This window comes from Molothrus ater, chromosome 1 (genome assembly GCF_012460135.2).
Source record: "Molothrus ater isolate BHLD 08-10-18 breed brown headed cowbird chromosome 1, BPBGC_Mater_1.1, whole genome shotgun sequence".
Taxonomy (NCBI): domain Eukaryota; kingdom Metazoa; phylum Chordata; class Aves; order Passeriformes; family Icteridae; genus Molothrus; species Molothrus ater.
The window spans coordinates 151,144,617-151,169,267 of record NC_050478.2 but is presented as its reverse complement, the minus strand read 5'-3'; the positions used below and the strand labels follow the sequence as shown (position 1 = coordinate 151,169,267).

The 24,651-nt window shown below is 48.1% G+C and overlaps 1 protein-coding gene across 13 annotated transcripts in view; it reads right to left on the bottom strand.

Moving 5' to 3' along the window:
- The window catches only part of ADGRB1 (adhesion G protein-coupled receptor B1), a 288,288-nt gene that overhangs the window by 76,658 nt on the left and 186,979 nt on the right, over window positions 1-24,651 (bottom strand). For 10 of the 13 annotated variants that reach the window (XM_036404287.2, XM_054514939.1, XM_054514950.1 and 7 more), the window contains one exon: window positions 10,312-10,453. In XM_036404287.2, coding sequence (XP_036260180.1) covers window positions 10,312-10,453 — 142 coding nt within the window. The remainder of the gene's footprint in view (window positions 1-10,311; window positions 10,454-24,651) is intronic. The other 3 variants (XM_054514932.1, XM_054514945.1, XM_054514957.1) reach the window with 1 other exon arrangement.

The following is a 24,651-nucleotide window of genomic DNA, read 5'->3' as shown; positions in this document are numbered from 1 at the left end:
GCTTCCCAGCTGAGCACCTTGCAGGGAAATGTGCTAAGATTTACACATAGCTAAAATAAAATAAGTCCATAGCAGACTGGGAAGGGAAAATGAGAGTAGAATCCAGACTGTGTTTATCCTGATTTAAGCAGTATTTTGGTTCCATGCCAGGCGACAGCGTTTCACCAAATTACTCCAAACCAGCCCGCTGTTTGTTTTACACTATCAGTGGCGTGCTGAGGAGTGATGCCAGAGCAGCAGCTCTCCCCACAGCATGGGCAAAATGTTCCTTCCCCATTCCCCTGCATCCTGCCCTCTGGAGAGACCCGCCTGAGGAGTGGGGAACACCTGAGGTCTTGGTGTCTGCAGGATGGCTCCTGCCCCAAATATTCAGATCCCACCTGCCGACCATCACAGAGAGCAAATACCCACTTTCCCTTTCCCTCTGACTGCTGAAGAGCAGTCCATAAGAAAAACCTTCCTCCAAAGCACAAGGAATGAACATTTGGGCAAAGATTGAAGCATCTCTTAAAACCTGCCTTTATCCAAGACCCTTTAATTCAGAGAATCATAGAATATCCTGATTTGGAAGGGACCCAGTGGGATCATCGAGTCCAACTCCTGGCCCTGCACAGGACACCCCAACACTCCCATCCTGTGCCTGAGAATGTTGTCCAAACACTCCTTGAGCTCTGTCAGTCTCGAGACCATGACCATTCCCTGGGGAACCTCTTCCAGTGGCCAACAACCCCCTGGATGAAGAATCTTCTCCTGATATCCAGCCTAACCCTCCCCTGACACAGCTCCAGCCACTCCCTCAGGTCCTACGACTGTCACAGAGAGAAGAAATTGGTGCAGCTCCTCTGCTTCCCCTCATGAGGAATCTGCAGACCCCAATGAGGTCTCCCCTCAGTCTCCTCTTCTCCAGGCTGAACAAACCTTAATTATGACTTGCAGATGCTCCCATCTCTCACTATTCCATCACTGAAGATCCCTGCCCTGACAGAGGCTCCTGACCCACAAAACTAAGGCTGAACCAACAACCTTGGAGTAAAACACCCCCAGTTTATTGCCAGTACTCAGAGGCTTTCAGGGTCTTCTAGGCTAAGAAAAGAAGATGAAGGGATTTCAGCCATTTGGGTGATTCTGCTGTTATGAGGATAATGACAGCTTTATTCCCACTGCAATCTGAGTAGCCCCTGGGATCCAGCATGTTTCCATCCCCAGCTGGTCACTGGGGAATCACTGGTGCAAATTCCCTCTATGTGGAGCAGAGATCTCCAGGCAGCCCTCGAGGAATCAGCTTCCAACCCCCAACTCATTCACAGCTGAGTGATTGGAAAGCAAAGCTGTAACAGCCCCTGGATTTACAGCTGTGCTGAGCTGATATAAACAAAATCAAAAGTGGCCCCAGCGGTCGGATATTCCCCACCTGGGGAGATGCTGGCATGATTGCCATGTTTAAAAAGAGGAAAAAGAACCATTCTTCATGGAAAATGAAAGCATTGTCTCACTTGTGGGAAAAGAGGGAGTCATTTTGCTTTCATGGATTTATTGAATACATTCTGTATGTTCTTGTGGTGAGCAGGGCAGGTAGGCAGCCAGCAATGGAGCTGCAGCCGAGTTTTGGCTGGCTGTAATCACACCCAGCACAATATCAGTTTCTTCATTAGACACCCCTCACATTTAGAGGGACATTTTGAGCTCAAATATTCCCAATTACAACTCTGACATTACTTTTCCACACATATTGCCCATTTTTGTCTTAAAGATTACCAAAATCTTGCCAGCAGGTTTATCTACCCAGCTATTACTTGACTGCAAAAGTATGAAGGGCACAAACCTTTCATAAACTGCTTCAATTTGGACTTAAATGAACAAAATAATAATGACTTACCCATTTCCTACTGCATGACAATTTAAGGGCAACCTCAGCCTTTCTGCAGGGCATAAAGGGCGCAGAGGTGAAGCAGATTGTCAAATTTACCTAAAGAATTGCTTTTCCAGGCCAAAGTACAATGGAGATGGGTGCAGAATAATAGAATAAAGACAAGCAACACTCAACAGTTCGCCTGACTCTTTGAACACACCCTGCTCAGTGCCTGAAGTGCTTTGAAAAGGAAGATAATCTCATTTAGCACTGATTCTGACTCCCACCCCACCAGCCCATGAAACCCAGCCTCCAGCACCCACTCGTTACCATTTTCAAACAAGCCCCTTTGTGATGCTCCCACGCCGTCCTCCTGCCTTGGGAGAAGCTCCCTGAGCACCCAGAGCTCCAAACCTCCCCTGTGAAGCCCTGCCTGGTGCAGTGCCCACAGCCCAACCCTGGCAGATGTGACCACTTGGCCATGACTAAGAGCCTTGTGCTGTTTACACGGGGCCCCACGCCCGCCCCCATCCCGGCATCCTGGGGTTCCAGATGGAAAATTCAGCTGAATTTCCCACACTGCTGGGTCAGGGTGGCTTTGTGGCTCAGAGCTGAGCAGGCTGGAGCGGTGCTGAAGCTCCTGGCTGGTTCAAACTGCAGGCTGTAAATATGAGATGACAGCGGATCGACAGCTACAGGTGGAAGTGGGAAGTTGTGGACAGACTTGGCGATTTTTGGCCTTCCCACCTGCCTTCAGCCCACTCCTCCCCCTCCCACCAATGTGCTGCCCCTCTGCCATGTTCCTCTCTTTTTACACAGCAAGGCACAGACACCAAGGGGATCTACATCACAGAATTTCAGGTAAGAGAGTGGAAAAGAGCTGACAAGCTCAGCTCACGCCTCAGCCTGATGCAAAACCATCAAAACCACCCCCAGCCTCTTCAAGAAAACCTGTGCTGATGGAGTCTGGGCTCTTGTCTATCCCTGCAGTCAGAAGGTTTTCCCTCGTGCCTGAATTAAATCTCTCACTCTGCAATTTGAGCCCAATCCCCAGCAGACACAGAAAGCAGATTATTCCCTTTCCACAGTCACCTTTCAACCCGTTTGAAGATTATCATCCTCTTTCCCCTCAGCCTTTTTTTCCTTGAGGAAAGAGCCAAAATGCCTCACAGAGCTCAGCCATCAGTGTGGAGGCACCACACCAAGCATCTCTGACACATCGTCCCCTCCCACACGCCCTCCCACACTCTGGGCTGTGCCAGTCATCCTGCCTGGACCCAGAGCACAGCCATCCCGGGCAGGTAACACACTCATGGTTCACATTTCTGGCCCTCAAATCTGCTCACAAGTGAGGCTGAGCGTTGCTTTCTGAACTCTTAGGAAAGGGGAAAGTGGGAATTGGGAAGACCCTGGTGTCCTGGCTTAAATCCGCACCTCCTTAGCAGAGCAGCAAGCTGTGGCAGGGTAATAGGGCAGCTGTCACACTCGCTAAGCTGCCTTCCTGGCAACGAGCCATTAAGCACTGCAGCTCAGAATAAGCACCAAACCCCTCAGGAATGCCTGGACATGCAGCATCCCAGGCATTCTCAGTGAGGCTTTAATCTGAGCTGCAGACAGGGGACCAAGCCCAGCCCTGCTCTGCTCCTGGGGTCACTTGGTTGATGCCAGCGCCGCTCTCGCCTTTCCACCAAAGGGTGAATTTGGCTCGGCATTACTCACGCTCCAGCACTGAATCCCACAACGGCTTTAAGCTCCCAGCCACTTGATCCTGCTCCTCTCCCACGTCCCCTTCAGATGGAGAGATAGATACAGGAGGGTGATGCAGCATTTGCCTGCAGAAGAGTCCCTGCCAGGGCTGCGCCGAGCTCTCCGGCTCCGGCTGGCGGGGGCCGAGCCGCAGCCCCACGCTGCTGCAATCCCACCAGCTGGAGTTTTGTCAGGAGTTAAAGACCTGGGTGAATCCACCAGTGCTGAGCAGGAACTCGGGGAGGAAGGGAAGCTGTCAGCTGGGAATATCTCCCCAAAGTACCCAACGGATCGACAGACAGCGAAATCTGCAGACAGCCGCCAAGGAGGTGGGATGCTGGATGACTGCTTATTATGCTGAGCCAAATCCTCCTATTATTACCTCCTGTGCTACCTGTCTTCTTCTAATATATTCAAGTGTTTTCTCTGCTAGAAGCACAGCACAGCGCTGAGAGGGAATTCCTATCCCACTCGTCTCTCATGCCTTGCCTGTGTATGTTCCAATATCAATCACTTATTTACTAATGGGATCTTTTATTAGGTATCTGTGTATGGAACACAGCAGTGGCAATCTCCAGTCAATTCTTCCAGCAGAATAACAAACTCAGGCTGCCTCTGGCACCTGGAGCACACCACAAGCTCTGTCACTGATCCCCTTCCTCTTAAAACCCAACATAAATCACCTGTACATCAACTCCGGGTCCTCTTCAAATTCAAATGAGATTTAACCTGAATTTACTCCGCAACACAAACTGACAGATTCCACATCAGTGACAGAGCAACACTTTAAAACCAGGTGATTTCCAGCAAAGCAGAAATGTAGGGACACAATCCAGTACCTTCTGTTAAGAGGGCACTTTGGAAAAACAATGGACTTCCCTCAAGAGGAGGTTAGATCGTGGGTTGGCAAGTTTGGCCCCCTAAGAGCATCACACATCCTGTCTCCTCCTTAATCACATTAACAGAGAGAGTAGGAGGGGAAAACTGTCTGCCCAGCTGGTTCCTACCCTGTCTTCTCCATTCTATCCACGCCTGCTGAAACTCAGGAGGGCTAAACTGGATTTAGTGACAAGAGCCTCCCTGCTGAGCACAGCAAAGAGCAGCCCGTGATTTACAGAATCACCAGCTTGCTCCTACAGGCTGCCACGGACCCCGGGGAAAAGCACCCCAGAGAAAACACAGCAGCTGCTCCTGCTGTGGAGCAGGAGATGGTCAAAGCCCAGAAATCCCCAGCAGCACTTAGACCACTTCCTTCCCCAATCCCAGCACGGAGCTCTCCTGGGATGAGCAGGAGTCCAGCTGGAGTGGCCCTTTGCCACTCCCACCTTGGCATCTCCGCACCCAGGGAGAATTCAGTGGCAACAGAACAAATCCCCAGGAAATCTTAGGCAACATTTCCAGCTCAAGAGGCACAATCAGCTCCCTAAGAGACACTCTACACACAGCAGCATCCTGGAGAGGACGGGGTGATTGCAGGAAGAGGTGCCAGCATCGCGAGCGTGGGAGCTCGCAGAGGATTTGGACCTCAAAAGCCCAAATGTTCGTGGCTCAGCAATGTTCACCCTGGCACAGCTCCTGCCAAGCGGGCAAGAGGAGGCTCCTAATGCTCTGTCAGGGAAATGACAGCACTCGGTGCTTCCTGGAGCACCCTTCAGGCTGGGGGCACTGTGCAAATGTGGATGCACTGAGCCCGGGATGTCACCTGCAAGGGTGCTGCAGCTGGAGACAGGGAAGCAGAAAGCAGGGAAGTGTTCAGCTCAAGGTCACAATTTCACTGACAGGCACAGAAAAGCTCTGGCTGTAGCCTCAACAACACACCCAAACACACCAAAGTCTTCCCTAAACCCCTGCACAACCTGACCAGAGTTTGATGTTTCAAAAGCCTGGCAAAACTGAAAAATTCCCTTCCTCAGAAAAGTCTAATTCTTGAATTAAAGAGTTAAAGTTGCAGAAAAAGCAGAACCTAAGCCTGGAAACTGTTGTGAACATGAGAACTGTCAGTTCTCAAGGTATGCAAAAGGCTTTGTTCTCATCCAGACTCTACATTTTACATGATAAATGATGGAAGAATATAAATGTTAAAATGTTCACCTCCAAATGAAGTTCTCCGGTCTTATCTAAATAAAACCAATATAATTTCCATCAAAATGTTGTCAGAATCGCTACAGTCTTACAAAATATTTGATTCATAACATCAACTTTTTTTTTTTCCTTTTTTCTCCTGGGAAACCTGGATCTCCTCCCTGTGGAAGAGAGGCCCTACAGAATTTTAGGAGCTTAAAATAACCCACCTTGTGTGTGTGTGCACTGTCCATGAAGTACAGAGAGCTCCTGCAGCACAGGACAATCTTTTCAGGGGGAAGATCCTTGGGACACAACAAGATCTTTGAAGGTCCCTTCCATCCCAAAATGGGAGGTTTTGAGGGACAAAAAAAGAAATGTTGTGAGTTTAGAGAGAAGCTTTATCCCCATGGGTAAGAAGCACGCCAGGAAAGGCGCTTCCCATTCTTGCAAACTGGAGAGAACACTGAACAATCCTGGGATATAAATCCTGGAATCATCAAGGCTGGAAAATATCTCTGAGATCATCAAGTCCAACCATCAACCCAGCACCCAAGTGCCACATCCACTTATTTCTTGAACACTTCCAGGGATGGTGACTCTACCACTTCCTTGGGCAGCCTGTTCCAATGCTTGACAACCCCTTTCCTCAAAGACATTTTTTCCTAATATCCAATCTTTTAGATTTGCCCCACTGGCACAACTTGAGGCTGTTTCCTCTCATCTCACAGGTCAGCTCACTGCCTGGCCAGCACTCACCCAGGCCAGATCTGTTACAAAAAAAACCCCACAAAACTCAACAGCTGCTGGTTTTGCCTGTCAGAAAACACCAACACAGAGGTGAGATGTCCCAAAAATTCAGTGCAGACATAACAAACTCAGCACCCCTACAAGTTCTTGCCACCAGCTCTGAATCTTCATCAAGCCTAGGAATGAGAGGAGAGCTCAGATGCCTCTCTCTGATCAGTTTTCTGCAGGCAGGACCGGTAAGGAGGGGGAGAGACAACAATTTGTCAAGTTTTACTCCAGCCCTAAGGGCTGCACAAATCACAGAAGCATCAGTTTGGGCTTTAAAGATCATCCAATTCCAACCCCCTGGCTGGACAGAGACGCCTTCCACCAGACCAGCTTTCCCAAAACCCCATCCAAGCTGTGCTTAACCAACCTTTAAAGCTGGATTGACTTTACAAAGGCCAAGCACAAGGTGGAAGGCAGCAAAGACAACACGGGCCAAACTCATATGAGACAACAAAAGAGTGAAAGGCTTTGCTGCTCATCCTCAGGCTCCTGCTCTGCTTCTTCCCACCTCCAAATATTGCCAAAATATATTGAAAAAATGACCACCACATGCCTCACATGCAGCTCTGTGATTTCCTTTTGCCCTCATTTTCTGTTAGCACTGCTACTGTGCAGGTGTAGCACCACAAGGCATTGCCCTTCCAAGACAGGCAGGGTATAAAGCTAAAACAAAAAGACAGTCCCAAAATGCTTGTCTGTGTTCCTTAATTTAAGAGGTTTTAATCTTTCACGATGGTCAAACAGCAGTTGTGCCAAGGCAGGGCATGAGCCTGCCTCTGTCAAGTGGAAGTAGCAGGGGAAATCAAACACAAATCTGAACTCCAGCTTTTGAGCTGGATCCATCACAGTTTAGGGATGTCTGTCTCCCAAACTGACTCAAAACACAGCATTTTCAGCCTCCAGCTTCACTGAAATCAAGGAAAACTGCTTCCTTTCCCCACTACACCAGCAACTCTCAGGTCCCAGCCCAGGCAAACTGTCCTTGGCCAGTCCCAATCAGCAGCAACACTCGTCCCAAAAGCCTTTTTTCACTGCAAAGGAGCTGTGCCCATACTAGGGTTACAAATATTTCAAGCTGCCAGGGCCAAAGGCTCCAGAAGGGAGATTTATAGCAATAAATAATATTAATGACACAGGCGGACGGAGCTTCTTGTCCTGAGAGCTCCAAAGGCACATGAAAAACTGCACCATAAATGTCACCACCGCAGACACCAACGATGACGAGATGCCACCTCTGGGGACGGGAGGCAACGTGGGCTTGTTCAAAATGAGATTTGGGGAGGAAAGCGAGGGAATGAGGAGCTGGATGAGCACAGCCATGCAAGCTCACAGGGCAGGCAAAGGCAGGAGATGGGTCCCAGCTGGTTCAGCCAGGGTGATGCTCCCCATCATGATCAAACCTTTGGACTGGCTCAGTCAGGGGATTCAGGAGATATCTAAGCCCCAGTTCTCCCCTCAGCACAGCCAAAGGACTCATCCTGATGCTCATGAGTGGACTCAGGGCTGGGAAAAAATGAGCTGGGTAAACATAACTCAACCAGCAGCCAGAGGAGTTGGAAAGAGGGCAAAAGAAGCAATTTTAGGCCTAAACCCCAAAGGAGCAGCTGTGAGTTTAGTTGCAGATATAATAAAACATGCCTGGGGGAAGGAGCTGTATCCTCCTGCAGCCAAGCCCACTCTCAAATGCAAAAATACTGCAGGGATGATAAAGGGCTGACACGCACCCTGTGTTATCCAGATAACACTGAAACACCTGGAGCTGATGGAGCAGCAGCACCTGGCCACATCAAATTAACCATTTTTTCCCCAGATTGATTAATTAAATAATACCAAGCAGTGTGTGAACATGAAATCTACATAAGAGAAACTTCTGCTTTAGCCAAGGCAAAGATTCCCTTTGCTTTTCCCACACTGCCTGATCCTCTGCCCAATTCCAGAAGATGGATCAGCAGAGGACCTCCACCAGCAGATCAGCTGCACATCTGGGCTCGCCTCATTTCAAGCTTTGCCTTAGAAGCCTCCCTGCAGCAGAAATCCCAATTTATTTTCCCCAGCCATGCAACCTCCCAAAACTTTGTCAGGATATCCTGGAGTCCTTCCCATGCAGGGCAAGACTCACTCATCACCCACAACCTCTGGAGCCAGACCCTAAAGCTGCTGGAGCTTGGGGTGAAGGGTGAAGCCCTGCTGCTGGCAGGACACAGCCCTGCAAGCTCCCAGGGCAGGTGACAAACCCCACCTGGCTCACCTGAGATCACCCTGTCCACCTCAAGAAGGCTGGGAATTCTCCTGGAGAGCACCAGCCCAGCAGCTGCTTCCCTGCCCGCTTGGTTTATGGTGGCAGGACAAGGAAACAACAGCCCAAGGAAGGAGATGGGTGCAGGGATGCCAGGATTGATGCAACCAGCTGCTTCCAGAGCCCTTCCAAGTGGGAACACGCTCCCAGTCCTACCTCTGAGCATCCTTCAGCCAGAATATCTCTACCTCAGACCACAGGGTTGGTGCCTCTGTCCAGAGGAGCCCAAAAGCTGCTCTGCTGAGGAGCCCAGAGCCCATTTCCCAGCCCTGTGGTGGCTGGGCCTGCTCGGGGCCCAGGCAAACACAACCAACACTGTGTCTTTAAAACCACTTCAGTGCAGATGTTGTTTCCATGGTAACTAGTGGACCAAATACATTAGTGTTTCTAATAATAAACCAAACCTTCATCTTGGAAAATGTGATCCCCCCTCTCCCTTTACCACTCTCACCCTTTCTTTCTTCCTTTCCCCTCCCCTTTTGCCGAATTAAGCCAGCATTTAACAAGCAAGCCATAATTAGTAAATAATTGCAAGGGCCCAGTAACTCCCAGTGCCCAGGCAGATGGGAGAAGTTTTAGGTGGAGGAGGGGGGTGGCTTCACTCTGTGAACCTGGGCACTGTCCAAAAAGGGATGAACTACTTTAAAAAAAAAAAAAAAAGAAAGAAAGAAGGAAAGAAAATAAGAAAAACAAATTCAAAAGCACAAGGTGGGAGAGAGGAGCCTGTGAAGCGTCTTTTGACCACCCCAGCGCCGTCTTTAGTGCCCTGGCACTCTCCCCGTGCTCTGACTCAGGGTGCAGCCGCCCAGCGATAATTTCTAGGAATCTCGCACTTTACTTTTTTTTTTTTTTTTCGGAGGCTCCGTCCGAAGACGCGGCACCGACTTCGTGTCCCCGACAAGCGGCCAAAACTTCACAACTCCTCCCCTCCACGCTCCCCGCGATTGCAGAGCGGGAACCCCTCCATACACACACCCCGAAACTGCGTGGGGTAGCGGGAAGGACGCCGAGGGGGGATGGAGACAGGCGGGGAGGGAGGGAGGGAGGGAGGGAGGCGGAGCGGGGCGATTCCGCCCCCCCAAAAAAAGCCACGTGCGGAAGATTCCGTGCGTGGGGAGCCCACGGCAGCGAGCACGCCTGCGGGGGCCCGGCGGCTCCCCACACTGAGCGGGATCCACGTCCCAAAGCACAGCGCAGGCATGGAAGGATGGATGGGGAGGGGCAGAGGGAGCAGCGCGGCGATGTCCCCGCGTGTGTGTGTCCCCAAAAGCTGCGGTCAGGGTCGGGGGGAAGGGGAGAGGAAGGACGGCGGGGAAGGAAGGGGGAGGGTTATGCAAAGCCTCACGCTGTGTCGCCACGGTCCCGGTGACACCGGACTGCAGCAGCAGCGGCGGCGGCGGCGGCGGCAGCGGCAGCGCTCGGGGCTGTCCCCGCCGCCGTACCGGGGATGCTCCGCTGCATCCCGGGCGCGTCTCTTTCCCTCCCGCTTCATTCCGCCCTGTCCCCCGCGTGTCCCCCACGCCTCCCCCGGCCCCTCCGCTCCTCCCTCGGCGGGACTCACCATGTCGGGGCTGAGCTGGGCTAAGATGGCGAAGGCGGAGAGCCGGTCACACAGGCACTTGGTCCGGGAGGCGTCGAGCGGGACCGTTCGGCAGCCGCGCCAGGACCAGGCGCCGGGCGGAGAGGCGGAGGCGGAGGCTCTGCTGGAGGGAGGAGAGCAGGGAGGGAGGGACGGGGCGGCGGAGCGGGGAGAGAGGGAGAGAGAGCGGCCGTCAGGGCGGGCGGGGAGCGGGCACCGCGCCCCCCGCCGCCCCCATCCCACCAACCCCCAGCGGCTCCATCCTGGTGCTGGTGCTGGTCCGTCCGCGGCTCCCCCGCCCCGCTGTGACCCTTCCATCAACCCGACACATGTGAAGGGCTCCCTGCAGCCCCCGGGCTGCCCGGTCTCACGATCGCCCTAGCCCTATAGCCCTGCCCCACATATCCCATATACACCCCCCTAACACTGTAGCCCTGTCCCTCATGCCCCATATAAACCTTCCTAACTATTTAGCTCTTTCCCACATATCCCATATACATCCCTCTAACCCTATAGCCCTGCCCCACATATCCCATATACAGCCCCCTAACCCTATAGTCCACCTATCCCACGTGTGCATGCATAACTGCACTGCCTCATCCCACACAACCACCCTATGGATGCATAACCCTATATCCCTGCCCCATATATTTCATATAAACCTCCCTAACCCTATAGCCCTGCCCCACATATCCCATATACACCTCCCTAACCCTACAGCCCTGTCCCACATATCTCATATAAACCTCCCTAATGCTATAGCCCTGCCCCATATATCCCATATACACCTGCCTAACCCTATATCCCTGCCCCACATATCCCATATACACCTCCCTAACCCTACAGCCCTGTCCCACATATCTCATATAAACCTTCCTAACCCTATAGCTCTGTCCCATATATCTCATATATACCTCCTTAACCCTGTAGCCCTTTCTATATAAACCTTCCTGACTCTATAGCTCTTTCCCACATATCCCATATACAGCTCTCTAACCCTGTAGCCCTGTCCCATATGCCCCATATGCACCCTTTTGCCCCTATAACCCTGTCCTACTTATCCCACATGCACCTTAACCCTACAACCCTGCCCCACATACCCCATATACACCATCTTAATCCTATATCCCTTTTCCACTTATCCCATACACACTTTCTTAGCCCTATTCCCAGTCCCACATGTGCCATATACATTTCCTTAAGCCTATAGCCCTGTCCCACTTGTTCCATATAACACAGCCCTTAACCCCACACCCACCATATTGATCCACACATGGGACACATGGATAAATAATCCTACAGCCCCGTCCCTACACAACCTGAACACATCTCCCCATCCCTACAGCCCTGTCCCACATATCCCATTTATGGATATAACACTATGGACCTAAAATACACCTCACTGTCCTCACAGCCCCATCTCTCACCCCATACACCCCACACCCCATATGGATATGTATGGACCTCCCCCAGCCATGGGAACCCCAATTCACAGCTTCACCCCTCCCTTGTTCCTTCTCCAAAGGCCAGGCCAGGACCCTCCTGAGCCCTTCCCCACAGTCCCAGAGCTCTGGGCATGGCAGGGATGTTCCTCCCTCATGGTCAGAGGGACCTGAAGACATCAAAGGGACAGATCCCTGCTTTTTCCTGGCATCCTTTCAGAAGCCTGGGGAAAAGCAGAAGAAGGGGCCATAGATGGGGAAGTCTCCATGGTCTTCATCCCACAGGTGGGGTGGTTTCATCAGGGAAAATGATTGCAGCCCCATCTCTGTGTGAGCACAAGAGGCTAAGCCAGGGAAAAGGGGAATTTGCTGCTCTGCCTCATGTGCTGGGACAGTGGGGACCCAAAAACTGCTGTCATTTTCCACCCATTGTTTCTGTGTCTTGTCCAGTCCTATCTCCTGGGATATGGTCACTCAGGGAGTGCAGGTGCAGAGAGCAAGTGCAGAAATTCAGTAGATGGGGAGAAGGTCAGCATCCCTGTGCATAACCTGGGCTTCACAGGAGCCTGAGACAGGATGAGGAGGCAGAGCAAAAGGGCCATCTGCCCCCACTGAAGGGACATGGGGAAAGATGTCTCATCTCCCCAGCTGACCATCCTCAGAGGAGGGGACCTCGGCAGCAATGCCAGCAGCGAGCCCACGGCAGCTCCAGATGGAGCCAAGCTGCTCAGCAGCCTTGGGTGCACCACAGATGGCCTGGACAGCTCCGTGCTGCTGCCTCCAGAGACCTGCCCCTGAGCCACTGACAAGTTCTTTGCAGGTCTTGACCTGCTGCAGGCTCTGAGCTGCTCCTCACACAACGATTCCGAGCCTCCCTCCGCTTCCCTGTGCCACCATGGGCTGGGTGACAGAGCACCAGCACCTCCTGCCCTCAGTGTCCCCTCAGATCCTGTTCAACATGTGACACTGGGCCTCCCTGAATTATTTCTGGTTTGGGTTAGAGCACTGTTCATAGTTTAAAAAATAAAATAATTTTATTTTATAAAATATAAATAAATTTATAATTTATATTTTATATCTTTATTTTATAAAATAAATTGTTTTATTTTATTTTATTTTTATCAAATCAAAAAACCCAAATTAATTTTAGTGTAGAAGTTGTAGGCAATACACAAAACCTTTTTTTTTTTTTTTTTTTTTTCTGGTGCTCATCCACATTTTTAAATATCTGGACCCTACTAAATGTCTGAATGTCCCATCCCTGGGAGTGCCCAAGGCCAGGTTGGATGGGGTTTGGAGAAACCTGGTCTAGTGGAAGGTGTCCCTGCCCATGGCAGGGGGTTGGAACTAAATGATCTTTAAGATCCCTTCCAACCCAAACCATTCTGTGATCCCGTGGTTCTCCATCCATCCATTCATGGGACATAAATCTGTCTTCTCTGGATCAGCAGCTCTTCACATGATTTTCTCTGAGCTGTCACATCATCTCTTGGAGGCTTTCAGACCCTGGCATTGTTCTTTGCTCCCTTTCATGCACCTTCTGACATCCCCCAACACCCTTTTTGGAAGGGACCAGGAGATCCAAGGCCAGTCTCATGGGAAATCTGAGTTCTGTATTCTCCATTCTATGTGCTGCTCATATTTCCAAGATCTGCATTATTGAGTTGTTCTGTTTATCCACTGTCACTGAGAAAAATGCCTTATTTATGATGTGTACAAATAATGATAAATTCCCAGACTCCAACAACCAGTTCTGTATTCTCCTAGAAGGTATTAATTTAGCTTCACAAAAATCTATTTTCCATAAGTTGATTGCTATTAATGCCTCTGTTTTAATGAGCATGCTATTATTCAATTATAATCATAATATTACCCACAATCCCCAAACTTTTGGATCCCGTTTCAGATGGATATTGTGCCTAAGACAGATGTGAGGCTGCTGTGCTTACACACACATGCTCCTCTCTCCAGATTTGGGGAACTCTTCCACCTTTCTTTTCCTAAAGAACAATGATCCCAAATTAGGCTTAACCTGCTCTTTTAAAACCCTCAAGTTCCAAATTGCTCTGTCTTGTTACTCTTGCCCACATCTCACTTTGCTAGATGATGTATAGCAGGTTTTCCAGCTGCTGGTGTAATGAAAAGTATTTCATTAGCCTGGGATGTGGATTAAGGAACCAGGCTCTCTTCCAATTACAGAATACAGGCGTTTATTGAAATTCCTGCATTATTATAAATAAATCTGTCATTTCGAGCTAGTAACAAACCAATACCATCAGGATTTATTATGGGTTTAGTAGACTCTGAATTCTGCTTTTTATTCAGCTTTGCTGGTCTGAAGAATAAAATTTCTACACTTTTCCTTTTTTTTTTAATTGTATTTTTCAAGCTTTTAATTTGCATTGCTTGCTGTCAGTTTATCCTTTGTCCAGATTTCCACAGCAGCTTTTACTTTCCCTGTATAACAGACTGTTGTGTTGTTTGGGTTTTTTTTTTTTTTTGCAGATATTGGTGCATTTGGCTTAATGTGGGGTTTTTTTTTGTTAGCTGAGGGACTTTTAGTGCTCTTTTTCATTTATGGTTTTGAGGATAGCTAGAAAACTGCTTTTAAAATCTCCTAATTATAGAATTTTGGAATCCTAGAATGGTTTTGGAAGGGACCTTAAAGATCATCTTTTCCAACCTCCTGCCATGGGCAGGGACACCCTCCACTACACCAGACTGCTCAATGTCCCACCCAACCTTGGACACTTCCATGGATGGGGCACCCACAATTTCTTTGGAAAACTTATGTCAGCACCTCTCTGCTCTCACAGGGAAGAATTTCTTCCCAATATCCCATCTCACCATGCTCTCTGGCAGTTTAAAGCCATGCTCTGTGTCCTGTCACTCCAGCCCTTGCCTCACGTCCCTCTCCAGCTCTCTTGGAGCTCCTTCGGGCACTGGGAAGGGCTCTGAGATCTCCCTGGAGCCTTCTCTTGTCCAGACTAAACAACCCCAGGTCTTCCAGCCTGTCCTTTCATCCTTAACTCAACCCTCAGCTTTTTTTTTCAATTTAAGCAGCCTTTCCCAACAAATAGAAATGCTTAAATCTCCCATTTTTGGAGCATCAAATTTGGGTACAATGCCACACACAGACACCCCCTGCCCCAAGGAACCTGAACTCTCTTCAAATGTGGGAATACATTTGCCCTCACATCATTTCCAATCCCAAAGCCCAGCTTTACTCATTTTTCCAGCTTTCAAAGTAGACTAGGACAGATCTGGGCCATACATCAACAGAAGTAACCTCATCCAAAAGGAAGAAAAAAACAAAAAAGGAAAATAAATCAGAAAACCGACAAGAACAGGAAACCCCAGGGAAAGCATCAGAAAACAAATAACACTCCCCAGATGCTGTGCCTGGTCTCACACTCCCATGGCAGAAAAGCTGACAGAACAGCACTGAATGCAATATCAGGATAAAATTTATCCAGGGCCAAAGCCGCACTTGGCACAGCCCGAAATCCATTTCTAGATGCACACAGAAAGGGCACAGCAATATTGAGGCAAGAAAAAAATTAAAAATTAAAATAACCACCTTTTGCTCTTCAAAGACCTGGTCTGGTGCCTATTTATTTATCCTGTTGGACTCAAAGAAAGCAACTGGATCAAAGCCATCCAGTTCTTGCTTTAAAAGTTTCTATAAATCACATAAAGGATGGGTGATGTGGATATGCTGAGTCAGGAACTTGGTGTAAATCACCTCAGAATAAGTCCAGCTACATCTTTTAATGGGAAACGAAAATCTGGCCTTCATTACTACCAGCGATTATTAATTAATTAGTCATTACCAGTCATTAAACCACTCAAATGCTCCAAAGACCATGTTCATTCCTCTGGTTTTAATATCCTCAGAAGAATAACTTTTCTTTCATCCTTTCCTTCCTCGTTGCAGATCTCCCTAATTACCTCTTCTGGTTTCCCTGAAACCCTTTGGATACAAACACCTCTGCACCCTTTGGGGATGGAATTTGGAGATGGGTTGGGAAAACCAATTTGGAGGTAGGAGGATGTGGCAGAAGAGCCAAGAACCTCTTCTCACTCATTCCCAGTGGGGATGTAGAATCCTGGAATGGTTTGGGTTGGAAGGGATCTTAAAGATCGCCTCGTTCCAGCCCTGCCATGGGCAGGGACACCTTCCACTATCCCAGGGTGCTCCAAACCCCATCCAACCTGGCCTTGGATGATTCCAGGAATGGGGCAGCTTCTCTGGACAATCTGTGCCAGGGCCTTACCACCCTCACAGGGGTGAATTTTGTCCTTGTATCTGGTCTGAATCTCCTCTCTTTCAGTTTAAATCATCCCCCCTTGTCCTGTCACTCCATTCCCCCTTGTTCCAAGTCCCTCTCCAGCTCTCCTGGAGCCCCTTCAGGCACTGGGGCTCCAGCCCTGGGAACATTTCCATGGCCTCCTCTGGACTTATCCATCACCTTCACCTCCTTCTGCTGTTGGAAGTCCCAGAGTTGGATTTGTTGTTCCAGGTGAGGTCTCACAATAATTCCTTGTGATTTTGGGTTGTCTCATTCATGGTTTGTGACTCTTTGAGCCTGTCCAGCATCACCTGCTGCAGATCCCACACTCAGTACCACTAAGAAAAATCTAATGGGATTTCTCCAAGGTCCAGGGAAACACATCTGAGGGAGTTTGGGTCTTGCTGATTGCAGATACCTGTCCAGATAGTGTTTGCTTCAACCATCAAGTATTACCAAACACCTCATAGTTCAGTGCAGACTTGAAATCCTTAAACTCAAATTTCAGAATTCAATCACTGGATTTTGCCATCTAAAGATTATTTCACTGGCAGCAATTCAAATTACAAAGCAGATAGATTGAAAAAGGGCATGTTTCACATTTGAATGCAAAATTCATTCACTGTGGGCCTGATGAAAAGCTCTGGAAGACAATGGGCTATTAATGAACAGGTCCAGAAGGGGAGGAACATTTGTGTGTTTTTGTGTGTGCCTGCCTGTAGGTTCAGGTTTCATTTGTATAGCAGTAGAAAAGCCTTTGATTCTGCCAAAAAATACACTGGGTTTGTGCTGGGAAATCCGTGCTCAAAGCTCAGAGGCAAAGAAAAAGAGCAGAATTTGAGTTCTTCACAAATATTGAATCCAGGTACGCTAATAAGGGAGCGGAATTATTTCCAGGCAGTCTCCAGAGTGGAGGCAAGAAAGAGGAAACTCTACTAAAGGGAAAACGTGGGCAGAATATTAGAGGAGAGTGTAGTCAGAGTGATTACAACCCAGTCAAAAAGGAATTGTAGAAATCCCCAAACCAGACTGGCGTAAAAAAAAAACATTGTATGGGGAGGGTGAGCAGGGAACCTGACAAGTTGGTTCTGTCTCTAACGTCCGTGGTCAGATTTATCTCCGGTGTAATTCCAATGATGCTGCACAGGAAAATGTCTCACCATATGTTACAACATGACTCTGAACATCATTTGAGCACTTGATGGGGAAAAGCAATTAAGCACTGTCTTGTAGATTTAAACAGGAGCTAAGCACACGCTCAAGGACTTTCTCAAACAGAAATGCTGCTCTGAACAGGAATTCGCACAAATGGAAAGCTTTTGTTGTGGGAAGAGCCACGGAGCAGAGAGTTTTTAAAATTGGGGTAGATGTTTGAGATCTGAAAAATACAAGGAATCTTCAGAAGTTTTTTCCAACCCAACCAACTCCGTGGTTCTCTGACTGTTCTTGTTTCACGTGGGCCATTCCCCCTTCTCCAACCAGGCGAGTGCTTGGCACGGGTCCAGCTGGCAGATTGATTATTAATTTGGAGAACAAACCAGAGATGAAGTCAAAGTTAATCCTTTTTGTGGGATTCCCAAAAGCAATTTTCATTTCCAGCCAAAGGCTGCCCCAAAGCGCCTCTCAGACACTTTGGCTCTGCACAATAGCCTGGGACACAAAAAAAAAAAACAACCCCTGCAATCATATTTCTGCAAAAAATGTGTCAGAGTCACTGTTTGTGCAGGACCTCAGGGCTGAATTAAAGAGTGGATGGTTCCTAAGAGAAAGGGACATGAAAAGGTTTGCAGCTTTGGAAAAAAATAGACTGATTAAAAATAAAATAAAATAAATCTTTGATTGGCTGCTAAAGCAGTTACAAAGGATCTCATGCCAGAGAGGTAAATGCTGAAATTCATTAAACACTAAGCTAAATATGGGTTTAAATCAATCTGTAACACTGCAGCTGCTTGGAATGTTTTGAACGCCCTCAGTACCAAAGCAGTGATCACTCTTTGCTTAGTTGAGACCTTCCTAAGAACTAAATAAAACCAGCAAAACTCTTTCACAGGGGTCATTCTGTTATCCAAGAGATAATTTTCCCTTTCTGTGATCAATCCCCTGGTTCAAAGACAGGCTGAGCTCTCAGTTATGCTGCTGAAAATCCTGAGAGACATCTCACACATCCAGCAAGGCAGTGTAGGCTTATTGGAGCAAAACCAAACCTCCTGGAAAAATCCTGCACTTCTGAGCCTCTGAATTTGAAATGTACCACAAGTTTGGTAAATCCATGTGGCTCAAAATGAAATCTGAAGTTCCAATGAAATAAAGGACGGCCCAGCAATTTCCCTACATTCGTTTAAGGAAATCAACCTTATTTAGCTCAAAGCCAAGAAAGCCAAATGTGTCCTGGGCTCCTGGGCTGGATCCCCATGGTGTGGGCAGGTCAAGGGAGAGCAGTGTCCCCTCTGCTCTGGTGAGACCCAGCCTGGAGTGCTGAATTCAGTTCTGGGATCCTCTGCACAGGAAAAATGTGGACCTGTTGGAATAAGTCCAGACAAGGGCATGGAGATGCTCCAGGGGCTGGAGCCCCTCTGCTCTGGAGCCAGGCTGGGAGAGCTGGGAATGTCCAGCTCCAGGGAGACCTTAGAGCCCCTTCCAGGGGCTCCAGGAGAGCTGGAGAGGGAATTTGGACAACGGAATGGAGTGACAGGGCAAAAGGAATGATTTAAAACTGAAACAGGAGAGATTCAGAGTAAATAGAAGGAAGAAATTCTTCCCTGTGAGGGGTGGTGAGGCCTTGGCACAGGGTGCCCAGAGAAGCTGTAGCTGCCCCATCCCTGGAATTGTCCAAGGCCAGGATGGGGCTTGGAGCAACCTGGGACAGTGGAAGGTGTCCCTGCCCATGGAATGAGATGATTTTGAAGGTCCCTTGCAACCCAACCCATTCTATGATAAGGGAACTGAGGCACACAAAGGAGATATGAATGGATGCAGACCTATAAGAGGGCACTCACAGATCTCTGATATTTGAAATAAGCAGTCGACAAATACATCCACACACGCCTTAGCTGAATTTCCTGGTTTCTTTACAGAGATTAAAAACAAAAACACTATAAAACTTTCTGCTAAGTGACTCAGATTACTCAGTTTCCTTACAAGTTTTGCTTGGCACTGATGGCCTTTTTCTCATCTCTACCCCAGGAGCACAGGCCTGGCACTGAACAGAACAATGTTCTGTCAGTCTGAAAAGATCAATAATCAGAGTAGCAGCTATTATTAAATTAGGTCTTTTGAAAAAAAAAACCAAACCGAACCAAAACAAAACAATGAAAATGGAAAACGTGGAAAAGCAAGACAAAACATACTCTTGATCCAGGTGTGTGGTGGAAGGAAAATGAAACCAGAGCAGGAATATTAATTTGATTTTATTTTTCAGAGACCCCTAATTCAAGGTGTTTGGGGTGATTTCCTTCAGAAATCACAGAAGCAGAATTAAGATAACAGTGATTTAAGAAAAGATTCGTGATCTGTGGGAAACTAGAAATATTTGGGATTTCCTCTTTATGTATGTGTGGGAGAAAGGGACAGGAAAAGATATAAGGAGGTGACAAGCAAGCCCTTTGCCCAGCTGTGAATTCATGAGCACAGCACACTGAATTGCACCATTTTCAGGGGAAAAGGTTACTTTCTATCTGCAAATTAGGCCCAGGAAAAAAAAATAAAAGAAAAAGAAGAAACAGCCCATATGCAGCCTCTAGTCTGAAGCCTTAATTAACATAAACAATGTTCAAACACACAAAGAAATAGATATTACCATTGAAATAAAGCATATGGCTGGCTAAATACCCCGAAGATTATCTGGAGATAATCTTTGCAGGCACCAGAAGTGCAGCTGATGCTGAGCTCTAATGGTTCTAATCACAAGGCCAGGCCATCCCACCAGAGAGGGAGCTCAGCACTTCCCACCATCATCATCCTCCTGGGCTTGCATCCTGCCTTTCAAATCCAGAGCTTGTGGTGGAGAATTAATGAGCACTTTCCTTCTTTACAACCCTTCCCCACTGCTCCAGAAGAAGGCCTGAAATGCAGGAATCATCCCTTGAAGGAGAAACTTGTGCCATGGCTTGGTCTCCAAGGAGCTGCTTCAGTCAGGGTTGTGTTGGGTGGGGATTGGAGCAGCTTGGTTTGGTGGCAGGTGTCCCTGCCCATGGCGGGGGGTTGGAACTGGGTGATCTTTACGGTCCCTCCCAACCTAAACCATGGTTTTATGGAAGGTTGAGATGGGGGAGAAATTTGCCACTGAGCCCACAACCAATTTCTTTGCGCTCCCCTGCCAAAGTTCTTTCCCACAGGACAGATATTGGGATGAGCCCCCAGAAGGGTTCCTCTGTCCCACCCAATATTCCACTGAAAAATCCCGAAAATGGGTCAGAATTTTCATACAGAAAATGTGACACCATGGCCCAGGCAGAGGAGGAATGGAGAAACCCAAGGCACTCAGCCTTGTGTCTCTAAATCAGAAATTAATGTGGAAATCCCTGTGAGGTGTCACAATGTTCCAAACCAGCTCAAAAGCCCCTGATCACAAAACTCAGGGGAATATTCCTTCCTGATCCATCTATGGAAGTGTCCAAGGCCAGGCTGGATGGGGCTTGGAGCAACCTGGGATAGCGGAAGCCTCTGTCCCATGGCAGGAGTTTGGAACTGGGTAATCTTTAAGGTCCCTTCAAACCCAAACCATTCTGTGATTTAATTACCCCAGTTCTAGTGGTTGTTTAATAATTACAAATCTGGCAGCTCCCACAGCACCTTGTTAAAATCAGAACTTGAAGTATCACGAGGTTTGTTTGTTTGTTTGTTTTTTTGGTTTGGTTTTGAGGGGGGGGTTTTTTGTTGTTTTTGTGTTTTGGGTTTTTTTCTGTAAGGCATATTTGAAGTCTTTTTGTCCTGTGTATATTTTTTTTCCTTTAAAAGGATGACATTTTCCAGCTCCTCTACAGAACCCTGTGAAACAGAAACAGAAAAGCCGACAACTCCCTATAATCCCTTGGCTTCGTGGCTTTAAGAAGAAAAAAGGAAAATAATTCTCATATTTAGCCATGCTGCAAACTGTGCAATCATCAGGTCAGCTCACGGCGGTGGCTGCAGAAGATGACCTTGGACTGCTTCCATGGAATCACCAAATCATGGAATTGTTAAGGTTGGAAAAGATCCTTAAAACCATCAAATCCTACCAACAACCAGCACCATGTACATTACTAAGCCTCAAGTGCCACATCCACGTATTTTTTCACCTCTCCCAGGGATGGTGTCTCCACCACTTCCCTGGGCAGCCTTTTCCAATGCTTGACCACCCTTTCCAAGAAGAAATTTTTCCAAATATCCAAAATCTCCACTGGTGCAACTTGAAGCTCTTTCCTCTCCTCCTGTCATTTGTTACCTGGGAGAAATATCTGACACCCACATCACTACAATTTCCTCTCGATCTATTTCCACAACAGATCAACAATTTATTCATCCAAGTCTTTATCCTCTGCACTTAAATTTCTTGCTGTCATCCAGAGTCAAAAACACCTTTACAGTATTTCTGGAATCCCTTCAGTGTAAGAAATCTAAGCCATAACTCCTAGATGAGGAGCTGTGAGTAAGATTGCAAATAAGATTTATAAATAAAGTAAAAAATTGTGCAATATTCTAAATAAATTTTATAAATAAGATATATTTTGGGGTAAAGCTGCCCCATTGCGTCTTTCCTGCTACCAGAGTATCAGAACAATAAAAAATAGAGAATCATCAAATAGTTTGGGTCAAAAAAGATGTTTAAGTACCACTGATAACACAGAACTGCAAAAACCTACCACTAAACTGTGTCCCTAAGTGCCACATCTACACATCTTTTAAATCCCTCCAGTGTTGGTGATTCAACCAATTCCCTGTCATGCCTAAACTCCGTGGGCATCAAGATCACCTTGGGAAAAAGGCAAAAACAGGAGCTACTGTGAAAATATTGTAAGCAGAGGTTGGGACTTTCTGAAGCAGACTTTTCCAAGTGGAGGGAAGTGTATCAGTGGGACAAAAAGGGGATAGAAAGATGAGCAGGAGGACGGCTGCTCTCATTATCATACAGGGCTGCTTTCCAGCAGAGGACAAGGTGAGAGCAGCGAGTGATGGATCTGCCTCCCTCCCACCCCTATGTGACATTCACAGCTGCTTATCCAGGCCTTGCAGGATGCTTCTCTCCAGGGGCAGCTCCTCTGGTGTCCTTGAGCTTGCATGGAAATGTTTTGGCAGGTCTGCATGGCAAGAACCGGAGCCAGGGCTGGGCTGTTGTCCCCTTGTTGTACCACCCTGCAGGACCCTCCTGAAACTGCCTGTTTGAGCAAAGGTATTGTGTGCATGTTCCAGCTGGACACAAAGATGTTCTGCTCACTCCCTCAGCTTCCCTGTCAGCTTTCCTGCTATAATTTCCCAATTACCACAAGATGCCAGAGGCTTGGGGCTGATTTTGCAGTTATTCCCTCTCCAGCTAGGAAGGATCAAACTGGATCATGGCCCAAACGATGGGACTCTGCTTTTCTGTTTAGAAAAGGATGCAGCTCCACATCAGGAATTAACCTGTAGCTGGTCCAGGCAATCCTCTTTCTCTGCCCTGAATAAGAGCCAGTCATCCTATAATCACTCCTGAGAAACTGGGAAATGTTCCTGTTTTCACAGAAAACAACAATCAATGCACCCAAAGGATAAGCAGCAGCTTTGTCACATGTACCAAAAATATTCCAGGGAAAATCCTCCAAGGAACTGAGTGCATTAGCAGGACCCACCATCTCCTGCACCTGGATATCATGGTCCCATGCTCAAGCCTCATGGGAAAGATGGGAAAAATGGGAAAACAAGGTAGGGAATGATTTTGCTGAGCATAGCAGGTGCCAATAGAAATGTAGGACATTGCAGCTAGCAGTGAACAAGCTGCTCAAGGATGTACAAATTTATTTGGATTAAAGGCTGGGAGAGCAATACAAACACCTGGGAGGAGATGTCTCACTCACATCCTCTGTTCTCACATGTCCTGTTTGCTGCTCAGCACTTCCAACTCCATGGATGGCCCCAGCTGAGCCTAAAATCCCTCAGAGCCCCCAGACCAGCCCTCAGCCAGAGTTCAGGGGAGCAGAAGGATTGAAATGACCCCAACCATCTCCCCATGGGTGCTCACACCAAACCCTGGCAATGGTTTGGGGATTTTAGAATTGTCCACTTGGGGATTTTGAACCCAAAATCTCTGGTGCATGGGACTGAAAGGAGAGAGGGAGATGAAACTTTGTTGCTAGCTCTGGACGGAGAGCCTGCAAGTCCCAGCTCTGGTCCAGATCTCCTGTCCCTTGTGCCTCTGTTTTTCACCCTCCCCCTCTCTGAAAATCCATCTTGATGCTCTTCTCAGCTTTCTATGGCAAAGCCAGGGATGAAGACAGGCAGATTGCCTCCTGTCTACCTCTAAACAGCACTTCCCAAAAGAGCAAACAGTGCTGCCAACATCCCAGCCCTGTCTCCGAGAGCACAGGAGGCCCCAGGGCCAGGTTGGGAAGAAGGATGGCTCTCCTGCTACCAAAATCCCAGCTCCAGGGGATGCTGCTTCTCAGAAACCTAAATCAGAACATTTTAATGGCTGAGCACAGGGCTAGAGGATAAAGAGACAAAGAAAAATAAATCAGGTGGATGACAGAGGGGCTGGGAATGGGAGGAGGTAGCAGACGGTAAGAGAAATTAAATCAAGAAGCAAAATTAAGGTGCTGCAGGCAAAGATGAAGATGCTGGATTAAAGATTAACCGTAACCAACATGGAAATGTGGCCCTTTAAAGGTACAAATTGCTTCAATGCATTTCACAAAACCCACTCAAATTTCCTATGAATAAAGTTTTCACAGATGCAGCTGGATCACAGTAACAGATATCTGGACCTAAGAACTCTGGATGGCTTCACACCATCCAATTAAAAGCAAGGGGAAGACAATCACCCTAAAAACCTGAAAGTTCTGCCCTGAAGTGAAGGAGAGGGGATGCAAGCAGTTGTTAGAGAAGGGTTTAGCCCTGTACAGATAAATTCTGGGGGTATTTTCAAGTCACTCTGAATCCAGGGGAGCTGCTGAGCCCTTTGGGGCTGTCTGCTCACCGAGCATTTCCTAATTTATCTCCTGCTAGCCAGCTCCAAAGGAATGGTGGGTGAGCTCCACGTGGGAGTGCACCTTTCACACCTGCTCCTTCACAGCCCAAAGGAAGAGACAGCTCAGCCAACATCCCCATCAAAGTGGAGCAGGTGGAGCAGGTTCAGCCCTGGGCTCCAGCCCTGGGAGCAGAGGATCCTCGTCCCATCACAGCACATCAGGTTTTTGCACTGCTGCACATTCCCGTTCTGGGATCACCGGAAGAAAGGTCTCTCACACATTGCCACCTCCTTTTAGCACCAGCAACTCACATTTTCCACTGGAGCATCTAAGACCCTGTTCCTGGGAGAGTGAGGGGGGTGGAGGAACTGGATGAGGTTGTGAGGTTCAGTTTTTAAAACCCTGAGGTGCTTTTTTCAAATGATGAGAGTTTCCTGGGTGATACAGACT